Source organism: Dasypus novemcinctus, chromosome 13 (assembly GCF_030445035.2).
Source record: "Dasypus novemcinctus isolate mDasNov1 chromosome 13, mDasNov1.1.hap2, whole genome shotgun sequence".
NCBI classification, from domain to species: Eukaryota; Metazoa; Chordata; class Mammalia; order Cingulata; family Dasypodidae; genus Dasypus; species Dasypus novemcinctus.
In genome coordinates this window covers 59646326-59669922 of record NC_080685.1, presented here as the reverse complement: position 1 = coordinate 59669922, position 23597 = coordinate 59646326, and the positions used below count along the sequence as shown (strand labels likewise).

The window sequence follows — 23597 nt, the reverse complement described above, 5'->3', positions numbered from 1 at the left end:
AACCAGCTGTTATTCACTATATTGTGTTACCATCAACTCTGTATATTTCTGCTCTTCTACAGTAAAGCTAATTAAAACTTCTTCATACATTAAACATTATTAATCCATCTCAGTCCTCCTCTTATCTCCTTTAAGAAGCCACCACCTACCACCAGGGCTTGAAGATATTTTCCTATGTTTTCTTCTAGAAGCTTTATGGTTCTTGCTTTTATATTTAGTTTTTTGATTCATTTTGAGTTAACTTTTGGATAAGGTGCCTTCTTTTGGCTATGGATATCCAGATCTCTTAGCACCATTGAAGGGACTGTTCTGCCTAAGCTGGTTGGGTTTGGCAGGCTAGTAAAAAATCACTTGGCCATTACATGTGATGGTCTGTTTCTGAACCATCAGCTCTGTTCCATTGGTCTATATGTCTGTCTTTATGCCAGTACCATGAGGTTTTTACCACTGTAGCTAGGTAATATGACTTAAAGTCCAGAAATTTGAGTCCTCCAACTTCGCTTTTCCTTTTTAAGATGTTTCTACCAATTCAGAACTCCTTACCCTTCCAAATAAATGTGGTAATTGAGTTTTCCATTTATTAAAAAAATGCTGGTGGAATTTTTATCAGGATTACATTGAATCTATATATCAATTTGAGTAGAACTGACATCTTAATGATATTTAGTCTTCTAAGTCACGAACATGGTATGTTCTTCCAATTATTTTTTTATTTCTTTTAAAAATGACTTGTAGTTTTCTGAATACAAGTGCTTTTACATCATTGGCTAAGTTTATTCCTAAATATTTGGGTTTTACCTGTCATAATTTATTTTTCAGTCAGTTCACTTCCCCTTCTGCCCTGGGCAGAGTTAAAATGGCAGCTACCAGCTTCTTTCAGACTTGGACAGATTAAACTTTAGCTGCTCTTAGGATTATGCTTTAGCTCACTGAATTTACTAATCAGTAGCTGCAGCTGATGCCCAACCATCTCTTCCTCCCCCGTTTTTGGGAAGTGGAGCTTCCAATTCCAGCTGTGGAATACCTCCTGAGGGGACTTGTGCCTCCAGTGGAGGATAGGCACCAGCCTCCAGGGTGTGGAGTGCTCTACTTAAGAATCTTCTCTGCAGATGGGCAGTCTCTTGCTACCATTCTTTCAAGGATGTTGCAGGATGCTCTTAAGGGCTTTTGATTAGATGGCTTGACCCAGGGTGAGTCTTAACCCTCTTACTGGAATCCTTTATAAAAAGGAATAACAAGCCATAGATACCCAGTAAGAGGCTACAGAAACAGAGAGATGCCTCCAGAGGTTGACCAAACAGGGAGAGAGAAAAGCCAGAGCAGAGCAGCCTGAGGGTAAAGGCACCAAGTCCAAGAGGAGAAAGGAGAGACAAGCAGAGCAGCATTGTGCCCTGCCATGTGCCTGATTTCCCATAGCTACAGCTTGGTGAGAAAGCATCTCTGATGATGCCTTGATTTGGACACCTGCAAGTCCTCAGAACTATAAGCCTTTAACCAAATAAATCTCATTGTAAAACCAACCCATTTCTGGTATATTGCTTTGGCAGTACCAGTGTGCACAGTGAAAAGAAGAGGAACCTTGAAGACAGACCCGGGTATGAATCCCAGCCATTTACTGGCTGTGTAACTTTGGGAGAAAATTATTTAATCTATTTGAGACTAATTTTTATTACCCACAAAAAGTGACCTTAATACGCATCTCATAGAATTGTTATAAGAGTTAACAGAAATGACTAGTGAGAATAGTTTGATTCATGCTAAAAACACAGTTTCCTCCTTGAAAAAGCTATTTGCTTTTGTTTGTTTGTTTAACCACTGACAAATAGAATGGTGACACTATGAATAACATTTGTAGTGTTATTAAATTGGTATAAATTGCTTTATGATAAAAGACAAATAAAAGGAAGTAAGTGGCTTTATTCCCCTTTCCTTAGATTTTTCATTCTACCCACAATAAAGCAAACATAAAACTATAATTAAAATCCATACATTTTAGCAAAGGTTCACCCCTATCATAACTTAAGTGAACTGAGTTTTACCTTGGTTGACAGCAGTATGATGAAATGCTTAGTGTATTTATTCCAGCCTTTTTCATTGAGATAAAGCCTTTTAGCTAATATGACCTTATTTCTTTCAATTACCTATAAAACATATTATAAACCAGTGTCATTTATGAAACCTAAAGCGATTTCATATATCAACTTTTAATTGAGTCTTTAACTCAGCCAAAATTTCTTGTTTAAATCATGAACTTATTTGAATCACAAATTAGTGTTTTCTTAAATGACTGAACTGGACCTAACGTGAAGTACACCACTTAACAAAGCTTCTCAAACAAGACCCCTTTACACCCTTAAAGGTTGTTAAAGGTTCCAAAGAGCTTTTGTTTATATGGATTATATGTGTCAATATTTACTGCATTAGAAATTAAAACTGAAATAATTTAAAATATGTATTAGTTAATTTACCTAGAAATAACCTTAATAGACCACATTACATGTTCATTTACATGAAAAATAACTATATTTTCCAAATAAAAAAATATTAGTGAAAAGATGTCCTTGTTTTGTATTTTTATAATTCTCTTTAATGTCTGCCTTAATGGAATAGAACTTGATTCTCTTATTTGCTTGTGCATTCAATCTGTTCAATATTCCAAGTCATGTAGATTCAAGAAAACTCCACTCACGAGTTATGAAAATGACTCACATGAGAAAATGAAAGTGAAAAAGGCAAATAAAATCTTAGTATTAGGAAACAAGTTTTGATACTGTGGAACCCCTGAAATGGGTTCATGGACCCCCCAGGAATACCTGGACCATACTTTGGTGAAGTGGTGATACATCAAATCAATCATTTAGTAATTCAATGAATGAATGTTCTAAACACCACAAAAATAGCTATGCACAAAAGAGACAAAGTGTTTAGATTGAGGGAGCTGCTAATCTGGCTGTCCCTTCAGGTTGGGAGGCCTATAGGAATGATATAACCGCAAGCCCCATTGATGTGCTACCTTACAAAATCTCTACCAGGAGTCAGTCTTCGAGTGCCTAAATAAAGAAAATGCAAATCAATAAAATAAAAAGTGAGAGAGGGGATATCACCACTGATCCCACAGAAATAACAAGTATCTTAAGAGGTTACTTTGAAAAATTGTATGCCAACAGATGGACAACTTAGATGAATTGGATGAATTTCTAGAAATACACAAGCAAACTACACTGACTAAAGAAGAAATAGAATAACTCAAAAGACCAATTAGAAGTAGTGAGATTGAATTAGTTATCAAAAACTTCCCAACCAAGATGGCTTCACACGTGAATCTACCAACCATTCTGGAAAGAACTAACACCAGTCCAGCCTAAACCTTTCCAAAAATTAGAAGTGAGGGGAATATTACCTAATTCATTCTATGATGCCATTATCACCCTAATACCAAAGCCACATAAAGACGCCACAAGAAGTGTGTCTTGCCCCCTAGCATGACCACAGCATGTCTCAGGTTGTGCACTTACCTCATTTCATGTTTCTTAATAAACTCTTTACTACCCTGCCTACTCAATGGCATATCCTTAAATTCTTTTATGCAGCATAGCCAAGTACCTAGAAGCCCAGAACCCAGAGTGTTCCACTAACATATTGGCAAGCCAAGCCAGGAGACAAAGAGGCAAGTAATGCTCCTTGACCCCTGCCAAACACTGGTGAATTTTTAATTAAATCCTGTCTGTACTCTCTTTTGTTCTATTAGTGAGGCCCAAGATTCTCATTCTGAGCCATGCCCAGAGGTCTGTTCCTTACTCAACCCCAGAGGACCGAAGTTCTTCTTAATCCATTACTTCTGGGCCTCCTGAGATTGTTTTCCTGTAAGCCACAGCTCAGTCTTTGGCTTTTTAATGTGCCTCTTCATGTCTGGTTTTACATGCAGAATTTGGCCCCTGGCAGTGACAGTGGCCTCTCTCATGGACAATCTTTCTAAGACTCTGCAAGAGTAGGTTAGTCACTCTTCTAAGGGAAAAAATTCGGCTTGGCAGCTTTGGTCCGGAACCTAGGTCCAGACATCTCCCAAGTCCTAGATTGCCCCAGGGATGCTCAGAGGCATGGTCTCTGTGATGTCCAGTACAATGGGAACCAGAGCATCAAATCATGCCAGGATCTGGGACGTTGGATCAGCTGACAGACTTTTTTCCCATTTCTCCCTAGAAGAATAGGCATGGCTTCTCCAGCATTCCAGCAGACTCCCCATCAGGGTGTCTTCTCAGGAATTGGGACAACCTGCCTACTGATGATCTAAAAAGGAAGAAGCTAATCTTTTCCTGCCACACCACAAGGCCACAGTACAGAGACAGTGGCCTCTGTTTGGGACCCTCAATACCAGTTAAACCTGTGTAAGAAGGAAAGAGTAGACAGATACGAGGGCCAGAGACCATATGGTTGCATGTCTCCCTAAAGCGGTGAGGAAATGCACTACCAAACCAGTCAGTTAAAAGCTCTGAGAAATTACTCAGAGGCAGAACCTAGAAACCCAGCCTTACTTCAAGGAAAACTGGTAGAGGCAATAAAAATACCCTCTGGTTGAACCTGACTCTAAAGAAGGACAGAATTTCCTAGGAACTCACTTTACTAGCCAGGCTGACTCAGATATCCATAGAAAGTTGCAGAAACTTTCCCTGGACCCCTAAATTCCCACTAATTCCCTTTTAGAAGTAGCCTTTACAGTTTTCAACAATCAAGACCAAGATGACGAGAAGAAATAGGTGAGGAGGGAGCAGGCATAAGGTCCAGAAGCAGGCTAGCCTTTTAACTGCCACCATTAAATGTACCCTGTCTCCTCAGGGCTATGAGAATTCTGGTTTTCATGTCAGCACGAATCAGCCTCAAGTATGGTGGCCCCAAGCTGCCTTAACACCCAGACCACCATCGTTTTGCTCCAAGGGAGGGCAGAAGAAGGGGCCTTAAGCCATGTGTGAACCATCAACCAGGGCAAGCCTCGGGGGACCCTAGACATGGCAGATCATATGCAGAGGGATACTGAACATGTTAAAAAGTCCTGAATCAATGACTCCCAGAACAACATATTAGACAATCAGGGATCTCATCCAGCTCCAAACACAGTGCCGGACCAATCTTCCCTTAACCTCAATAGAATAGCCAGTGGGTTTTATACCCTGTCAGGCAGGGACTACTCCTGCTAACCAGCAGGAAGCTGCTGGGACCCGGCAGAGAACATGGCTGTGAAATTCTGCACAAAAACCTTGGATAGGAAGGCTGCTACTAAAGAGCAAAGCCAGAAAGATCCCACCAAGACCCTGGTCACCAGGTTCCACTTGAACTTTTTCTAGGGACAAAGGAAAGACACAGGTAACTCCAAACAGGCTTCCCATTGGCCCCCTGAAAGCTAAAAGACAGAAATCATATGGCAACCAATCACAACAGCAAACAGCTGGGGCCCCTCCCCAACATTAGGAAGGGGGAAGGGGAAAGGTTTTAAAGAGGCCTAACCTGGGGCTCCACATGTGCCCTACCCTGTAGCACGCCCACAAACCATGTCTCAGGTTGTATACTCCTCTCATTTCTAGTTTTCTTGTTTCTTAATAAACTCTTTACTCCCTTGCCTACCTTATGGCGTGTCCTTAAGCTCTTTTATTCAGCATAGCCCAGAACCTAGAATCCCAGAACCCAGAGCATTCCACTAACAAGAGTACTACACTATTACATCTTTGCCAATCTTTTTAATGGTCCACCTTAATAAAAGAGCATTTTCATAGCTAGGAAAAAAAAAATGGCACAAAAAACTACAGACCAATCTCTTTAATGAACTTAGATAGAAAAATGCTAAAAAAAATACTTGCCAATCGAATCCAACCACACATCAAATGAATTATACACCGTGATTAAGTGGGTTTTATATCAGATACACAAGGATGGTTCAAAGTAAATACATCAATTAATGTAATACACCACATTAACAGATAAAAGGGAAAAATCGCATAATCATATCTATTGACACAGAAAAGGCATTCAACAAAATACAGCATCCTCTTTTGATAAAAACACTTCAAAAGATAGTAGTAGAAGGAAACATCCTCAACATGCTAAAAGGCATATATGAAAAACCCACAGATAACATCATACTCAATGGTGAAACTTTAAAGAATTTCCCTTAATATCTGGAACACGACAAGGATATCCACTGTCACCACTCTTATTTAACATTGTATTAGAAATACTTGCCCAAGCACTTATGCAAGAAAAAGAAATAAAAGGCATGCAAATTGGAAAGAAGTAAAACTCTCACTGTTTGCAGATGACATGATCCTATATGTAGAAATTCACAACAAAGCTTCTAGAGCTGATAAACAAGTTCAATATAATGGTGGGATATAAGATCAATCTGCAAAAATAAGTAGCATTTCTGTACACAAATGATGAGCTATGTGGGGAGGAAGTCAAGAAGAGAATTCCATTTACAATAGAAACTGAAAGAAATAAAAATCTGGGAATAAACTTAACTAAGGATGTAAGGACTTGAACACAGAAAACTATAAAACATTGTTAAAGGAAATCAAAGATGACCTAAGTAAGTGGAAGACTATTTCATGTTCATGGGTTGAAAAACTTAATATCATTAAGATGTCTATCCTACCCAAATTGATTTACAGAATTATTACAATCCCAATAAAAGTTGTAATAGCACTTTTACCCAATCCCAATAAAAGTTACAAAAGAATTTTTTTCTGGATTGGAAAAGTCAATTATGAAATTTATTTAGAACTGTATGGGGCTCCAAATAGCCAAAAACATTTTTAAAAAGCAAAAAGAAAATTAGAGGAATAACACTGCCTGACTTTAAAGCATAATACAAAGCTACAGTGGTCAAAACTACATAGTGGTGGCACAAGGAGAGATATACTGATCAACAGAACCTAATTAAAAGTTCTGATATAGACCCACACATACACAACCAATATTTCAGAAGGCCATGAAGCCCACTTCACTGGGACAGAATAGTCTCTTCAACCAATGGTGCTGGCAGAACTGGATAGCCATATCCAAAAGAAGGAAAGAGGATCACCGCCTTATGCCCTGAACAAAAATTAACTCAAGATGGATCAAAGACCTAAATATAAGAGTCAAGACAATAAAGCTTCCATACAATAATGTAGGGATGCATCTGTAAGACCTTGTAGTAGGAAATGGTTTCATAAACTTTACACCCAAAGCAAAAGCAATGAAAGAAAAAATACATAAATAGGACTTCTTCAAAATGAAAAATTTTTGTGCTTCAAAGAAGTTCGTCAAGAAAGTGAATAGGCAGCATTTGCAATGAGAGAAAATATTTGGGAAACATATAAAGAAATCTTACATCTTGGAAATAAAAATACAAATACAGTAAAAAATAGCATAAGAGATTTGAATAACACTTTCCCAAAGAGGAAATACAAATGGCTAAAAGTACAGGAAAAGATGCTCAACATCACTCTCTATTAGGGAAATGCAAATCAAAACTACGAGGTATCATCTTACACCTAATAGACTGACTGCTAAAAAAAAAAAAAAAAGAAAACTATAAGTGTTGGATAGGATGTAGAGAAATGGGAACCCTTATCCACTGATGGTGGGATGTAGAATGATGCAGCCACTTTGGAGTAAGTTTTGGCAGTCAAGCTAACTATAGAATTGCTATATGATTCAGCAATCACATTACTAGGTATATACGCAGAAGAAATGAAAACAGGGACATGAAGAGATATATGCGCACAATGTTTGTAGCAGAATTATTCACTATTGCCAAAAGTTGGAAGCAACCCAGGTGTTCATCATTGGATAAATGGATAAACAAAATGTGGCAAATAAATATAACAGAATATTACTCAGCTATAAGAAGGAACGAATTGCTATCCATGACAACATGGGTGAACCTCAAAGACCTTATGTTGAGAGAAGTAAGTCAGTCACACAAGGACAAATATTGCATGATCTCATTGATATGAACTAAGAGTATGAGCAGACTCACAGAGATAGAGTCTGGAAGATAGGATACCAGGAGATAGAAAGGGAGTAGAAAAGAGGTGAGTTGATGCTCAATCTGAACAGAATCTATAATAATGTGTACAGGGGTGATTTGGCAGTGGATGGTGGTGACAGTGGTGCAGATATGTCAGTGGGGTCGACAGTACTGGAGTGTGAGGGTGAGTGGGGTAGGGAGGGTTGTTGGGCTATCCGTGGAACTGTGGGAAGGGCTGGAGGAAGGAACAGATGATCTTTGGGAAGGTGGAGGTCTGTGGTTGAGAATACAATTGTGGGAATGTTCTTTTAGTAAATATGGCAGAGAATAGTCACTGGTATATGGTGTTGGTGGTGGGGGGATGTGTGGGGAAGGGTGCACCTAGGCATGCATCTATGGATTATGAATGTGTTCATACTGTCATAGGGTGTTATCTCAGTGTGGGGAGACCCACACAATAAACAACAAAATCTTTAACTCCCACCCTGGGGAGTCCTACTAGGTTCTCAAATAGAGGGGGAAGAATCTCTTGAGAATATAGGCAGTGCCTATAAAAGATAAGAGACCAATATGCCAAGCCCTCAATATTAATGCAGGCACTTATGTGCCTTATTCTTATAAAATTGAAACTTAGCCTAGTAATATATATTGCCTAAGAATTACCTCCTGAAAACCAACTTGTTGCTCAAATGTGGCCTCTAAGGCAAATTCAGCAAGGAAATGCACTGCTTTTCCCTGGCATGGGACATGACTCCCAGGGATGAGCCTCCATGGTGCTGAGGAATTAATACCAAGCACCAACCAGTGATGTATTTGGAAAAAAACCTGGACCAACAAGGGGAAACATTTAATATAAAAGAGTTTTTTTATGGCTAAGACATTTCAAAATGTGTTGGGAGATCAGTCCAGATTTTACAGGTAGGCATGTCTCAGACAAATCTATCTGTCACAGTAAACAAAGCCTCAAACAGCTGGGCTCTTGAGGACTCTAGAGCCATCTGGACACTATAGGCAAGGCACACAGCCCCTTGAATCAGCACCCTGTCAGTGAGTCTTACCTTGGAATACATGATAACCTATTTCTGCATTGTAACAGAGTTAGACTCATTTCTAATTGCCCTACATTTATAATTCTGGTGCTCCTTTTATTTTAGCCTATAATTAACATGATAATCTTTAAATGTATGTCTCAGAGGCTTAGTCTTCAGTCTATTAATATGCTGTCTGGTTGAACCCCCTGAATCTCAGCAGAGTTGTGGCCAACACCTACTCTCCAGTTCATTGGACTTGCCCAGGACAATAAATAAAATGATGATGATGGACAACCCTCATCCCAAAAAACAGAGAGTATCTACAACTGCAAGCAAAACAGTTCCTTCCACCTGCCCCATAAGATCTGAGCTCCCTCTCATTCTGAAGCAGACTGGGCATCACCATCCCCAAATTCCCAAGTCTGAGGAATGAAAAAAACTAAGGGGTGACTGCAACCATGGACAAAGCAAACTTATTAATATTGTAACAAGGGAATAACAAGTAACATTTATATAAAGATAGTGGTTACCAGAGGTTCTGAGGGGAGGGGGAGGAAATAAAAGGTGGAATATAGGACACTTAGGGCATTGGAATTAAGTGTAAATCACAACGTGAACTATAAATCTTAGTAGCAATGTTTCAGTATTATTCATCAATTGTAACAAATGTATCACAGCATTGTAAGATGTTATTAAAAGGGAAGCAGATGTGGCTCAAGCAATTGGGTTCCCATCTACCATATAGGAGGTCCAGGGTTCAATACCCAGGGCCTCCTTATGAATGGCAAGCTGCCCTGGGTGGAGAGCTGGCCCACACAGAATGCCAGCCCATACAGAGTGCTACCTTGTGCAGGACTGTTGCCCATGCGGAAAGCTGATGCAGCAAGATGACACAACAAAAAGAGCCACAGAGGAGAGACAATAAGAGATGCAACAGACTAGTGAGCTAAGGTGGCACAAGAGAATGATCACCTCTCTCTAACTCTGGAAGGTCCCAGGATCGGTTCCTGGAGCTGCCTAGTGAGAATACAAGAAGACACAGAAGAACACATAGTGAATGGACACAGAGAGCAGACAATGGAGGGGGGGTAAGAAAGAAAAAAAAGATTTATTAAAAAAAAAGATGTTATTAATAGGAGAAGTGGTGGAAGGGGGAGAGTATGGGGTATATGGGATCCCTTATACTTTTGATGTGACTTTTCTGTAATGTAAAACCTTTTAAAATAAAGTTTATTTTATAAAAATGAAAGTAGAAAAGAAACAAAATTTAGCTTCCCTTTTCAAGGCCTATAGTACATACATTATTCAGCAATTAATTATACATCTCCATTTTAAGATTTTGTGTAGATTATTGAAAATTGCAAAATGGAACTTTATCCAGTCAGAAAACAAGTTGCATTATAAATACAGATGGTCCAACCTTTAGGGCCAAGTCATATGTGGCTAAGCTCCAGATATCTCTTTCTGTCATTAACTGTCTGATATCACTCTCCATTCTTCCTCTTTGTAATGTATATAAATCATGGTATTCTTCTACAACTCTAAAAGAAAAATCAATAAATACCTATATAGAGACAAAATTTTTACAAAAAGAAGTTTGTTCTAAAATACATAATTTGTTCCTTTGAACTCATCATAAGGTTACCATATGATTTCTGGATATATTGATAACATTTTATTCACAAGAAGAAAAAATAATAGAAAAATATTCCCATTTCATATATAAATCTTACAAAACAAAGAATAAAAATTAAAGGTTCAACATATCATTCTTTATTGCTAGAATTGTGACACCATGGTATCCCAATGGTATAATAATACCAGATCCAAATAAACATTCAGAATACAGGTAGGAGTAATATAGCAGTTTTATTGAAATGCCTTTTTTCTCATAAAATTAGAATTCCTTATTAAAGACACTGTGGTGATTTGGAGCTGTATGTACCCCAGAAAAACATGTTCTTAAACTTAACCCATTCCTGTGGGCACGAACCCATTTAAATAGGGCCTTTCGTTGTGGTTATTTCGGTTAAGGTGTAGCCAGCCTCGATCAGGATGGGTCTTAATCCTATTACTGGAGTTCTTTATAAGAAGAAGGAAATTGAGACAGATAGAAAGTTACAGGAAGATAAGAAGCTAAAATTCAATGGACCATGGAAGAGAATTGAAAGGCCAGTAGAGGCCACCATATTCATGGCCACGTGACAGAAAAATCCAGGGCCGATGATCACAGCCAGCCAGCCTTAGAATGCCAGTTTTTGGAAAAAAAGCATCACCTTTATGATGCCTTGATTTGGACTTTTTCCTAATCTCAAAACTGTGAGCTAATAAATTTTCATTGTTTAAGCCAGCTCATTGTATGGTATTTGCTGGAACAACCAAGGAAACTAAAACAGACACAAAGCACAATAATTGTGAGACAGTATATTTTAAAATTATATGTAATTAGAATAAGATTTAAAGAAATTTTCTTAATCATCTAAAAGCTTAAATATAATTAAGCATCTTTTCTTAACTATTTTTTTCTACACGTCTTTAGAATATACTTTTCCTTCTAAACTTAGCCTGAAGCTTCTATTGAAAACACTTCGGAGACCAAATATAATTACAGAGGTTTTAAAAGTGACCAGTAGCATTTCACAATTTTTCTGAAACACTCCCTCCTAAGAGATGTTAATTTCATGGTAAGAATTAAAGGCCATCCTGATTCAATTAAGATGGTGAAGTAAGAAGCTTCAGGACTCCATACTCCCACAGAAGCTTGGAACAAGCAGAAAAGAACTGACAGAAACATTGTTGTCAAAGTTTCAGAAAACACTAAAAAGGATTGCAGCACAGGGCAGGCACAGATTCCAAAAAAAGGCCACATATAGTGGTAGGATGTCTTGGTGCTCTAGTGGCCCCCCTCACCATCCCCTCACCACCTTTGTGCAGAAAGGGCCTGTGCCCCCAGTGTGGATCTCTGGTGTTGGTTCCTGAGGGAGTAAAGTAACCCTCAAGAACATACAAGGAGCATGTTTGTCTGGCCCAATCTGTCTGGTGGGGGCCAGAAGGAGTCACTGTCCCAGAACTTGCCCTCCATGTAGAAGAAAGTTCACAAATCTCTCCTACAGAATGCTGTGGGAAAGTAGTCAGGCTGTGCTGCCTGAGGCAAGGGATTGCTATCTGTCGGGCATAAAATGCAATCCCTAGGACTGTGACAAAACTTTTTTCTAGGAAAGAGGGGACACTCACATCTTTGTAAAGAGGGGAATTCCTAGGTCCAAATGCAATGCCCAAGATAAGATGTATCCACAGAAAGGAAACCTATGCTTTGGCCTTGAGTATTCTCTAAATTCATTGTATGGGTAAGTTCCAGGGAAGCAAATGTGGTTGAGAACCTGCTTCCCATGTACAAAGTCCCAGGTTCCATCCGCGGTACCTCCTAAAAAGAAAAAAAAAATTTTTAATTGAAAATGGATACGTTCTACAGGTTAGCACTTGCACAGGTCAACCCGCAAAGACTGGAAAAGGTGTTTTGTTTTATTCCTTTTATTTGTAAGCTATTGGATTCAAGTAAAGCTCTGTCATAATACTATCTGGATATAAGCTTAAGGAATGGATACCTCAGAGTCAAATTCCAGTGATAACACACTAAAATATAAAAATTTCCAGCTTTGAACAAAAGTATAAAGAAGCAGGAGGCAATGGCCCAGGCCAGGGAGAAGATTAAAGTATCAAAAACCATCACTGAGGAGAATCACACCTGGGATGTACCAGATAAAGACTTAAAAAATGGTCTCAAATTTGCTCAAAGAGTTAATGGAAAACATGGACAAAGAACTAATGGGAATCAGGGAAACACAAAGAGGCTATCCAATATAGAGATGGAAATATGAAAATGAACCAAAGAAAGCTGAAGACTGTAGTAAAACAAATAAAAAATTCCCTAGAGAGGTTCAACAGCAGATTGGATCTGGCAGAAGAATGAGTAAACTTGAAGATAAGACAATTGAAATCCTCCAATCAGTCTTATGAGCAATAAGGAGAAAGAATAAAGAAAAGTTAACAGAGCCTCAGGTTCCTGTGGGACACCATCAGGCATACCAATATACATATTCTGGGTATTCCATAAAGAGAAGAAAGGGGCATAGAGAATATTCCAAGAAATAATGGCTGGAAGCTTCCCAAATTTAATGAAAGACATGAATCTACACATCCAAGATACTCAATAAATTACAAACAGGACAAATCTAAATAGACCCACACTGTGCCACATTATGATCAAACTGTCAAATGCCAAAGATTAAGAGAGAATCCTGAAAACTGGAAGAGAAGAGGAACAGTCACATACAAGGAAGCTTCAATGAGATTAAGTGCCAGTTTCTCACTGGAAACCATATAGGCAAGAAGGCAGTGAAATGACATATTTAAAGTGCTGAAAGCAAAAAAAAAAATTGCCATCTAAGAAATCTGTATCGAGCAAAACTGTCTTTTAAAAACGAGGGTGAGATTAAGATATTCCCTGATAAACAAAACCTGAGGGAGTTGGTCACCATTAGATTGGCCCTGTAAGAAATGCTAAAGATGGTTCTGTAAGCTGAAAGGAAAGGACACTAGATAAATGACTGAAGTCACATGAAGAATTAAAGATCTCTGGCAGAGATAATGGCATAGGTAAATATAAATATCAATACTACTGTATTTTTGGTTTGTGATTGATGTTTTACTTCCTATAGGCAAATGTCTAAAATATAATGATAAATCAATGGTTTATAAGTAAACGTTTTATTTGTAAGTATCTAACTTGTGACAAGAACTACTTAATGGTGGAAGAAGGAGTATAGGAATATAGCCTATGTTATTATTGAGTTCAAATTGGTATCAGAGCAAACAATATTGTTATAGAATTAGGATGATAAGTTTAAACTATAAACCAAAAAGAAAATATCAGAGAACATTCAAACTCATAGAGATGGAGATTAAAATACAGGTTACAGTGATGGAGGATAAGGGCAATGGGATTAATTAAAAATGCGTGTAGAGGGGCAAGATGGCATCAGATTAAATCCACCCACACCATCTTTCCTACCAAAAATGGCTTAGTGGGGGCAAAATCCTGCCTGAGTGAGCTGTACTGGGAACCCACAAAGCAGGAGGCTTAAGGGCATTGATCTAGAGAGAGCACGACATAAGGAATGATTGCTAAAGGTAAAACCATGCATTTCAGGTGCTTAAGGGTGGGGCTGTGGGACAGCTAAACCCCTCCCGCAGGGCAGGAAGCCAAGGCATCTCTGACCCTTGCCAGTCATCCAGCTGGAGGAGACAAACTCTGAGTGGGAGGGTTCTGGTGGAGGGTGCAGAAGGGTCCCCCAAGTATGGGTTCAGTTGTCTGGACCACTTTTTTGAGCTTTGAGGAACATACCAGCTGGCTTGAGGAGAAACCAGGAAGAGGGGAGAGACAAATTTGCTGAGGCAGCCTGATTTACCTAACCTCCTTGGGACAGAAAAAAATTGGTTTGGAAGAAGGTGGAGTCAGGCAATTAACTAGTCCTGTGCAACTCACCTAAGGGAGGGGGACAGTAGGAAGAGCTTAATAAGCCTCCAAGAGCATATTTAGGGCAAGGTGTGGGTACTCTCTCTCAAAGACACTGAGAGTCATTTTTTTCTGTTAAGTCATCAGGGTCCCATTTGAATTTCGAAAGGGAACTCCCACACAGGGGAGACCCCCTACCAAGCATCCCCCATCAATGACACCACACACCAATGCTCCTCCCCTGCCATAGTTGGACCCCCTGTGGTCCACAACTTCTTCAAAAATGAAGTCTAAATATAGCCAAATTCAATTAATTGGAAAATGAAATAGTAATGATAGCTTTAGAGATTAGAAATAAAATATATAAAAATTAGAAAAAATAAAGTAAAAAACAAGTTGGGTTATTTAATAAATGAAAAATATCATAAATTTTATTTTGACAGTTTGTCTTTTATCACTGTAATAGGCTATGTCCTTTATATACAGTGGCAAGGCAATCTCTTTCATTTCTTCCTCAGTCCAGGAGGGTATATAGAGTATGTTCAATTGTTCATTGGGTATTGACATAGTGGGTAGAGTTTCATATGATAACAGAGGGAGTGCTGATTTCCCATTCTAGGGAACTCTGTCACACTTCCCAATGGAGCAGTGACAATCCTCCAAGTGAAAGGGCAAAGACCAGTGAAGAAGGATGGTCCAATGATGGGCCTTTGATACTGATGAGAGCCTGTGCTTGAAATTTCAACTAGGGCTACAGCTGCAGGGTGCCTAGAGTTACCTCCTGAGAGCTTCCATGTTGCTCAAATGTGGCTGCTCTCTAAGCCAAACCCAACATGTAAATGCATTACCCTCCCCACAGCATGGGACATGAGCCTCCCTGGCACCGAGGAATTACTAGCAAGAACTGGCTAGTGAGGCAACTAGAAAAAGACCTTGAATAAAAGGGGGAAATGGTAAAGAAAAATGAGTTTATATGGCTAAGAGACTTCAAAAGGAGTTGGGAGGTCATCAGAGAGGTTGTGCTTACACATGTCTCAGCAGGATCTCACAGACAGCCAAAGTAGATACAACCCCAGGTAGTGGTGCTCCTGAGGCCTACATAGATTAAATCTATGGCATGGCAGATGGCTCTGGAGTTCAGTGCTTTGCCAGTGGGCCCTACTTTGGAATTTGTGTTCCTGAGTGTGATGCTGTTGGAATCAGATGTGACTTCTCTACACATGCTTCTTCTGTCCCTTTTACTGAACCTGTGGTTGGCACTGGGGTTGGTGTATGCCCAGGAGACTTGAGTCTCTAGACTGTCCATGTGCCAGCTAGGCCCTGAGCCTCAGCAGAGTTGCAAAACCTACTCTCCAGTTCGTTGGCCTTACCCAGGTCGGCTAACAAGGAGGTGAGGATGGTCAACCACAACAATAGATGGTCACCACTATAAGCAGGAGAATGCCATCCATTAGCCATGTGGGATTTAAGCCCCCTCTCAATTAGAGGTGGAGTGGGCATTGCCATCCAAGGGTCCTCAGGATGGAGGAATAAAATATGGAATAGAGTGGACTTACTGGTATTCTGCTATAGAACCATTTTGACTCTAGCAATGGAAGGAATTATATCAGTGATGTGGAGATGGTGGCCAGTGTTGCTGAAGGCAAGGAGAGGGAAAAAGAGGTGTGATATGGGAGCATTTTTGGGACTTGGAGTTGTCCTGAATGATATTGCAGAGACAGATGCAGGATATTATATATCCTGCCATAACCCACTGAACGGGCTGGGAAAGAGTGTAAACTATAATGTAAACTATAATCTGTGCTGTGTAGCTGTGCTCCAAAATGCATTCATCAAATGCAATGAATATACCACATTGATGAAAGAGGTTGTTGATGTGGGAGGGGTGGGAGGCATGACGAGTGGGGTATGTGGGAACCTCTTATATTTCTTAATGTAATATTTTGTGTGATCTATGTATCTTTTAAAAATAACAATATGCCACAATGATGAAAGAAGTTGATGTGGGAGGAGGGGGGGTGAGAGATGGGGTATAAGGGAACCTCTTATATTTTTTAATGTAACATTTTTTTGTGATCCATGTACCTTCAAAAAACAATAAAATTTTTAAAAAAATTAAAAATAATAAGTAAATATAAATATATGAACCAGCAAGATGGCGATGGAGTAAGGAGCTCCTAGAGTTGGCTCCTGCTACAGGGCAGTTAGTAAACACCCAGAGCTATCTGGAGCTACCTGAAGCACCTGTTTGGGGGCTCCAGGAGACCAGAAGAGCATCCTGCAACATCCTTGAAGGAATGGAAGAAGGAGACTGACCATCTGCAGAGAAGATTCATAAGTAGAGTGCTCCACATGATGGAGGCCAGTGCCCATTCTCCACTGGAGGCACAAGCTGCCTCAGGAGCTCCACTTCCCAAAAATGGGGGAGGAAAGAGATGATTGGGCACCAACTTCAGGTACTGATGAGTAAATTCAGTGGGCTACAGTATAATCCTGAGAACAGCTAAAGTTTGAGCCTGTCCACATCAGAAAGAGGCCAGTAGCTGCCATCTTACCTCTGCACCTAGCATGAGGGAATGTGGGGTGGACTGAAAATCACAGTGCAGGTAGGGACTGGCTTCTTTCCATTCAAGTGAGATTGTAGTTCTAGCCTGAGCCCCAGACCCACCTCTGGCAGGAAGGATGCTGGGGAGACCTGTGCCAGCCTCTCTGGGAAAATACAGCCAAGTTGTGGTGGACAGTGATTATCCTACTCTGGCAAGCCACCCCAGGAGCTAATCTGTGGCTGGAATTTGAAGCTCCATTTCCAAAAAAATGGGAAGAAGGAGACAGTTGACCACAAATTTTGGCTACTGATTAGTAGATGTGACTGGGTAAGGTATAGCCCTAGAAACAGCTAGGGTGTGAATCTGAGTCAGAAAGAGGCTGGTGGCCACGATTTTGACTCTACCCCCAGTATGAGGGGAAGCCAGGCTGACCGAAAATCACAGTGATGGTAGGAACTGGCTTCTTTCACCTAGATCAGCCTGCAGTCCTAGGCTAGGCTTCAGCCCCATCTCTGGCAGGGAGAAGGCTGGTGGGCCCTGCACCAGCCTATCCAGGTAACTGCAAGTACCTTTGGCAGGCACAGACTGAATAATTGGAAGTCTACTGGAGCAACTGCAGTCATCTTGGACCCACACTGCATAGATTGCTGCCCACACCTGCAACTCCATCCCTTCCCCAGGCAGGGGAGAAAGGGCTTGAAGCTTCATCAGTCTTTCTGGGTAACTATAGTCTAGGCCTGCATGACTTGGATTATTCCACACAGCTGTGAATCTGTTCCTACCCCTGGCAAAAGAGAAAGTTGGGAGAAGCTTCATTGGTCTCTGTGAAAATGAGGGTAGCTTGAGCCTCCACAGCTTACAGTACCAACTACACCCTTGGCTCCTACTGCACAACCAGCAAGGGAGAAAGGCAGGAAGCCCTAAGCTAAAGAGAAAAACTGGTCCCAGAATAAATACTCTAGTAAGCTTGATGCCAAGACACCAACAAAAAATTAGAATCTACAACAAGAAACAGGAAGCTATGGCCCAGTTAAAGGAAAAAGATAAGCCTCCAGATGACATAAAGGAGTTGAAACAACTAATCATAGATGTTCAAACAAATCTCCTTAATAAATTCATTGAGATGGCTAAAGAGATTAAGGATATTAAGAAGACATTGGATGAACACAAAGAAGAATTTGAAAGCATACATAGGAAAATAGCAGATCTTGTGGGAATGAAAGGTGCAATAAATGAAATTTAAAAAACATTGGAATCATATAATCAGAGATTTGAGGAGGCAGAAGAAAGGATTGGTGAGCTTGAAGAAAGGCCCTCTGAAAATGAACATACAAAAGAACAGATAAAGAAAAGAATGGAAAATATTGAACAAGGTCTCAGGGAACTCAATGACAGCAAAAGGCATGCAAACATATGTGTTATAGGTGTCCCAGGAGAGAGAAGGGAAAAGGGGCAGAAGGAATATTGGAAGAAATAATGGTAAAAAATTTCCCAACCCTATAGAAGGACATAAATATCCATGTCCAAGAAGCACAATGTACTCCCATCTGAGAAAATCCGTATAGACCAACTCTGAGACACATACTAATCAGAATGTCAAATGCCAAGACAAAGTGAATTCTGGGACCAGCAAGAGAAAAGCAAGTAAGAAAAAAATGAGTGTAGGAGGGAAGCAGATGTGGCTCAAGCAAGTTGGGCACCTGCCTACCACATGGGAGGTCCCAAGTTCCATTCCTTTTGCCTCCTAAAGAAGATGAGCAAGATAGTGAGTTGACATAATGGGCTGGTGATGGTGAGCTGATGCAACAAGATGATGAAATGAGATGATGCAATGAAGAGACAAATGAGGAAACACAATGAGAGACACAACAAGTAGGGAGCAGAGGTGGCTAAAGTAATTGGGCGCCTCCCTCCCACATAGGAGGTCCTGGGTTTGGTTCTTGGTACATCCTAAAAAGAGACGAGCAGACACAGAAAGCACATGATGAACAGACACAAAGAGCAGACAGGGAGCACAAACAACAAGAGGGGCAGGGGTATAAAAATAAAATAAACCTTTAAAAAAATGAGTGTAGGATTTCTGTTTGGGGTGAAGGGAAAGTTCTACTAATGGATGGTGATGAGGGTACTGCAATATTGTAAATGTGATTAATCACAGTTACTGTGCGGGGTTGGGAAAAGAAGGCTTATGTTGTATATATGTTTTCATAGTTAGAAGGAAAGAAAGAGATAATGACCATTAAATACTGGGTGGTATAGAAGAGGTGGTATTGGATTGAGAAAAGTGGACATGGTGGACGATGGGTATGGGGAAAGGCAGGAAGAGATGAGAGGTGGAGGTGTCTTTGGGACATGGAGCTGCCCTGGATGGTGCTTCAGAGGCAATCACCGGACATTGTAAATCCTCACAGGGCCCACTGGATGGAATGGGGGAGAGTATGGGCCATGATGTGGACCATTGACTATGAGGTGCAGAGGTGCCCAAAGATGTACTTACCAAATCCAATGGATGTGTCATGATGATGGGAACGAGTGTTGTTGGGGGGGGAAAGGGGGGGGTGGGGGAGCGGAAAAAAAAAAAAGAAGGCAACCCCAGGAGGAGTACAAATAAAACATAATGAATATACAATTTAAAAAAAAAAATTTCATATTTGTCACATCCATTTGAGAGCATTGTGACTATATGAACTACGGGTTCAACTTCATTTTTTGGCATAGGACTATTCAGTTGTACCATCAACATTTGTTGAAAGAATTAAAATTTACTCATTGAAAAAAAAATACTGGGTGGTATCTAAGAATGTATGATTAGGATATAAATGGCAAGATTAGGATATAAAAAATGATATATAGATTGAGGCTTTATAACAATGTTAAATGTTTTTAACTTGATAACTGCATTTAAGGTGATTACATAGGTGTATATCCTTATTTGTAGAAAATATACATGGAAGTATTATGTGTTCAAGGAGTATAACACATGCAACCTGCTTTCAAATAGTTAGAAGATGATATGTAGATAGATAATGTTTTAGTCTGCTAGGCTGCTGAATGCAATATATCAGAAATGGACATGCTCTTCCAATAAGGATTTACTAGTTTGTGAGCTTGCCTAAGAAAAATGTCCAAATCAAGGTATCATCAATCAAAACTTTCTCACCAAAGATCAGCTGCCAGTGATCTTGGATGCCTCTCACATGGCAAGATACACAGTAGTGTCTGCTGGGCTCTCCCTTTTCTCCAGGTTTCATTACTCAGCTTCCTGTTTCTGGCCTTCTCCCTTCTCTTTGTATTCATTCCACTTATAAAGGACTCCAGTAAGACAATTAATAATGGGAGGTCCACGGTTCAAACCCCAGGCCTCCTTGACCGGTGTGGAGCTGGCCCACGTGCTGTGCTGATGCACGCAAGGAGTGCCGTGCCACGCAGGGGTGTCCCCTGCATAGGGGAGCCTCATGTGCAAGAAGTGCACCCCGTAGGGAGAGCTGCCCAGCACGAAAGAAAGTGCAGCCTGCCCAGGAATGGCGCCGCACATGCAGAGAGCTGGTGCAGCAAGATGACACACAAAAAGAAACACAGATTCCCAGTGCTGCTGATAAGGATAGATGCGGTCACAGAAGAACACACAGCGAATGGACTCAGAGAGCGGACAACTGGGGGAGGTGGGGGGAAGGGGGACGGGAAGGGGAGAGAAATGGAAAAAAAAAAAGGAACCACCCAGGACCATGCCCCAAATTAAGTAACTTAATCCAAAGGCCCTACTCACGATAGATTTACACCCACAGGAGGGAATTAATTTTAAGAACATAATCTTCTAGGGTCCATCAGCTTCAAACCATCATATACACAGACAGACAGACAAACAGAATTATATAGCAAAGTTAGCAAAATGTTAAAATCAGTGGATCTGAATGTCTGGGGGTATGAGGATATGTTGCAGCTCTCTGTTTGGGGTTTGTATTATTTTTAAAACTGTTCTGTAAGTTTGAAATTATTTCAAATTTAAAAAAAAGAATTATAGGCCAGTGATGTTGAATTCCACTGATCATGGTGAAAGTCAAGAACTACCAGCACCAGTTCCTGAAGTTTCTTTCTACATACTCAAAATAGTTAAGTAAAAATTAACTACTCTAAGTGTCATACAAGTGAATATCTATGTAAAAATTCATGGAGCATACTCTTAGAATTGTGCACTTCACCATACGAAAGTTATACCTCAATTTTAAAGTTCATAATAGCAAAATAGCAAATTTAAAGCTCATAATAGAAAGAAGAAAATAATCCAAAACTAACTTCAATGTCAAACAAGGGATTGGCCAAATAAAATACAAGATAGTGCCAACATTGTGAATGTAGTTAATGCTACTGAATTGTAAACTTAAAAATGGTTAAAATGGTATATTTTATTACAATTAAAAATAAATATTGTGTAGCTCTATGATAAAAATACTCTGCAGCTAATTAAAGATCATGTTCTCAAAAATTTTGCTACATGGGAAAATTGTCCACATTATAGTTATAAAATGGAAAAAAACATGATAAAATTATATATTGCTTGTCTCGTTTTTATAAAAAATACATAGGAAAAAAGGAAATATATAAAAATATTAATAGCAGTTAACTCTAGGCAAAAGAAATATGGATTTTTTCTTCATTATATGTTTCTGTATTTTCCCACTTTGCAGTAAAATAATTATCAGAAAAAATATTAAATATTTATAGCCACAAAAAATAAACAAACCATGTCACTTCAGAATCATTCATTTTAAAGGAAATGAGGTTTCCTTCTCCCTTTTCCTCTCCTCCTCTCTGAGTTTAGAAAATGTTTTGCTCTTATAATGGACATTAACACAAAATCAGGAAAGCTTATTGGAGAGAGAAAATAATAAACAAATAAAAAACTCAAACATAATATATTAGATAGTACTAGCCATGGAGAAAAAGAAAGGAGATTGAGTGCACCAGATGTTTTGCATTTTTAAATAGGGGGATCAGGAAAGGCCTCAGTGAGAAGACACATTTGAGAAAGGTCAGAGGGAAGGAGAGAAGAAGCTATACAAGCTTTCTACATGGAAAAGATTCCAGGCCCTGAAGTGGGAGTCGGCTTAGTGTGGGGAGTCAAGAGGGCCTACAACTGCAAGTAGGAGAATTACATCCATCATCCATGTGGAATGGAAGACCCCTCTTGATATAGAGGTGGAGTGGACATAACCATCCCAGGGTCCACAGGATGGAGGAATAGAGTATGGACTAGAGTGGACTTACTGATATTCTACTATGGAACTATTGTGATTAGTAATGAAAGAAATTGTAGCATTCATGGGGAGAAAGTGGCCATGATAGCTGCTGAGGGTAGGGAGAGGGAAGAAGAGATACGATGTGGGGCATTTTCAGGACTTGGAGTTGTCCTGGGTGGTACTGAAGAGACAGATGCTGGACATTGTATGTCCTCCCATGGCTCACTGGGTGGACTGGGGGAGAGTGTAAACTACAATGTAAACCATTATACATGTGGTACAGCAGTGCTCCAAAATGTATTCACCAAATGCAATGAATGTCCCACAATAATGAAAGAGGTTGTTGATGTGGGAGGAGTGGGGTGAGGGGGGTGGGGGGTATATGGGGACCTCATATTTTTTGAATGTAACATTTAAAAGAAAATAAAGAAAGAAAAAAAAAAAGGAACATCAAGACTACGGGAAAAAAAAGGAACATCAAGACATATGAAGAGAACAATATCAGTACTATTAAAATTTCTAGTAAATTCTTTTTTAAAAAAAGAAAAAAAAGATACAACAACAATCAAATGTAATATGTGACCCTGGACAAGATCTAATAAATGGAGGAGAAAATTGGGACAAATGAAAATATTCGACTCTAGGCTTTACAGCAATCTTAAATGTCTTAAACTTGATAGCTGTACTTAAAGTGGACTTCCTTCTTTCCCCATATAAGCAACATAAACATTAAGCAACTCACTTGGCATTCTTTTCAGCATCTAAAAGAGCTTGTGCCAAATCCTTGTGGGTCTTTTCTGCTTCCTTTGTTAATTTTATATCATGTGCCCGAACCAGACACAGCTCCCTGAAATAAAACAAAGACAATGTATACTCCTCATTAGATATTTCCAAAATGTTTCTACTTAGAAAATCAGGTTTATACTTGGGCATCTTCTCAGTTATCTTATACACCTTTCTTCTTGGTTTTTCTACCTTACAAATCAAATCAAGAACTTTAGTGTAGATTCTGGGTGGAATCTAGCTATCATTTGGCAATGGAAGCTTGATAGCTAGTAAAGGCAGAAATAAGATGTGAGGTCCTATGGAAAGGCATGGTGCCTGGTGCTGACTGCCAACACCTACATGCTGGTCTATCCCACCCCCTAACATGCCAATTCTGGCCTCTTCATTCTTCCACTAATCATCTTGCAACTAATCTTGATTGCTATATGATGCTTATTCTCTTTTGGATTTGAACTCTAACATCTACAATCCTGGTAC

The 23597-nt window shown here is 39.7% G+C and overlaps 1 protein-coding gene across 1 annotated transcript in view; it reads right to left on the bottom strand.

Annotated features, from left to right (window-relative positions):
* The window catches only part of AXDND1 (axonemal dynein light chain domain containing 1), a 177363-nt gene that overhangs the window by 109143 nt on the left and 44623 nt on the right, over positions 1-23597 (bottom strand). The window contains exons 11-13 of the mRNA XM_058274806.2: positions 23077-23181; positions 10457-10577; positions 2040-2141 (exon numbers count right to left, since the gene is read on the bottom strand). Coding sequence (XP_058130789.1) covers positions 2040-2141; positions 10457-10577; positions 23077-23181 — 328 coding nt within the window. The remainder of the gene's footprint in view (positions 1-2039; positions 2142-10456; positions 10578-23076; positions 23182-23597) is intronic.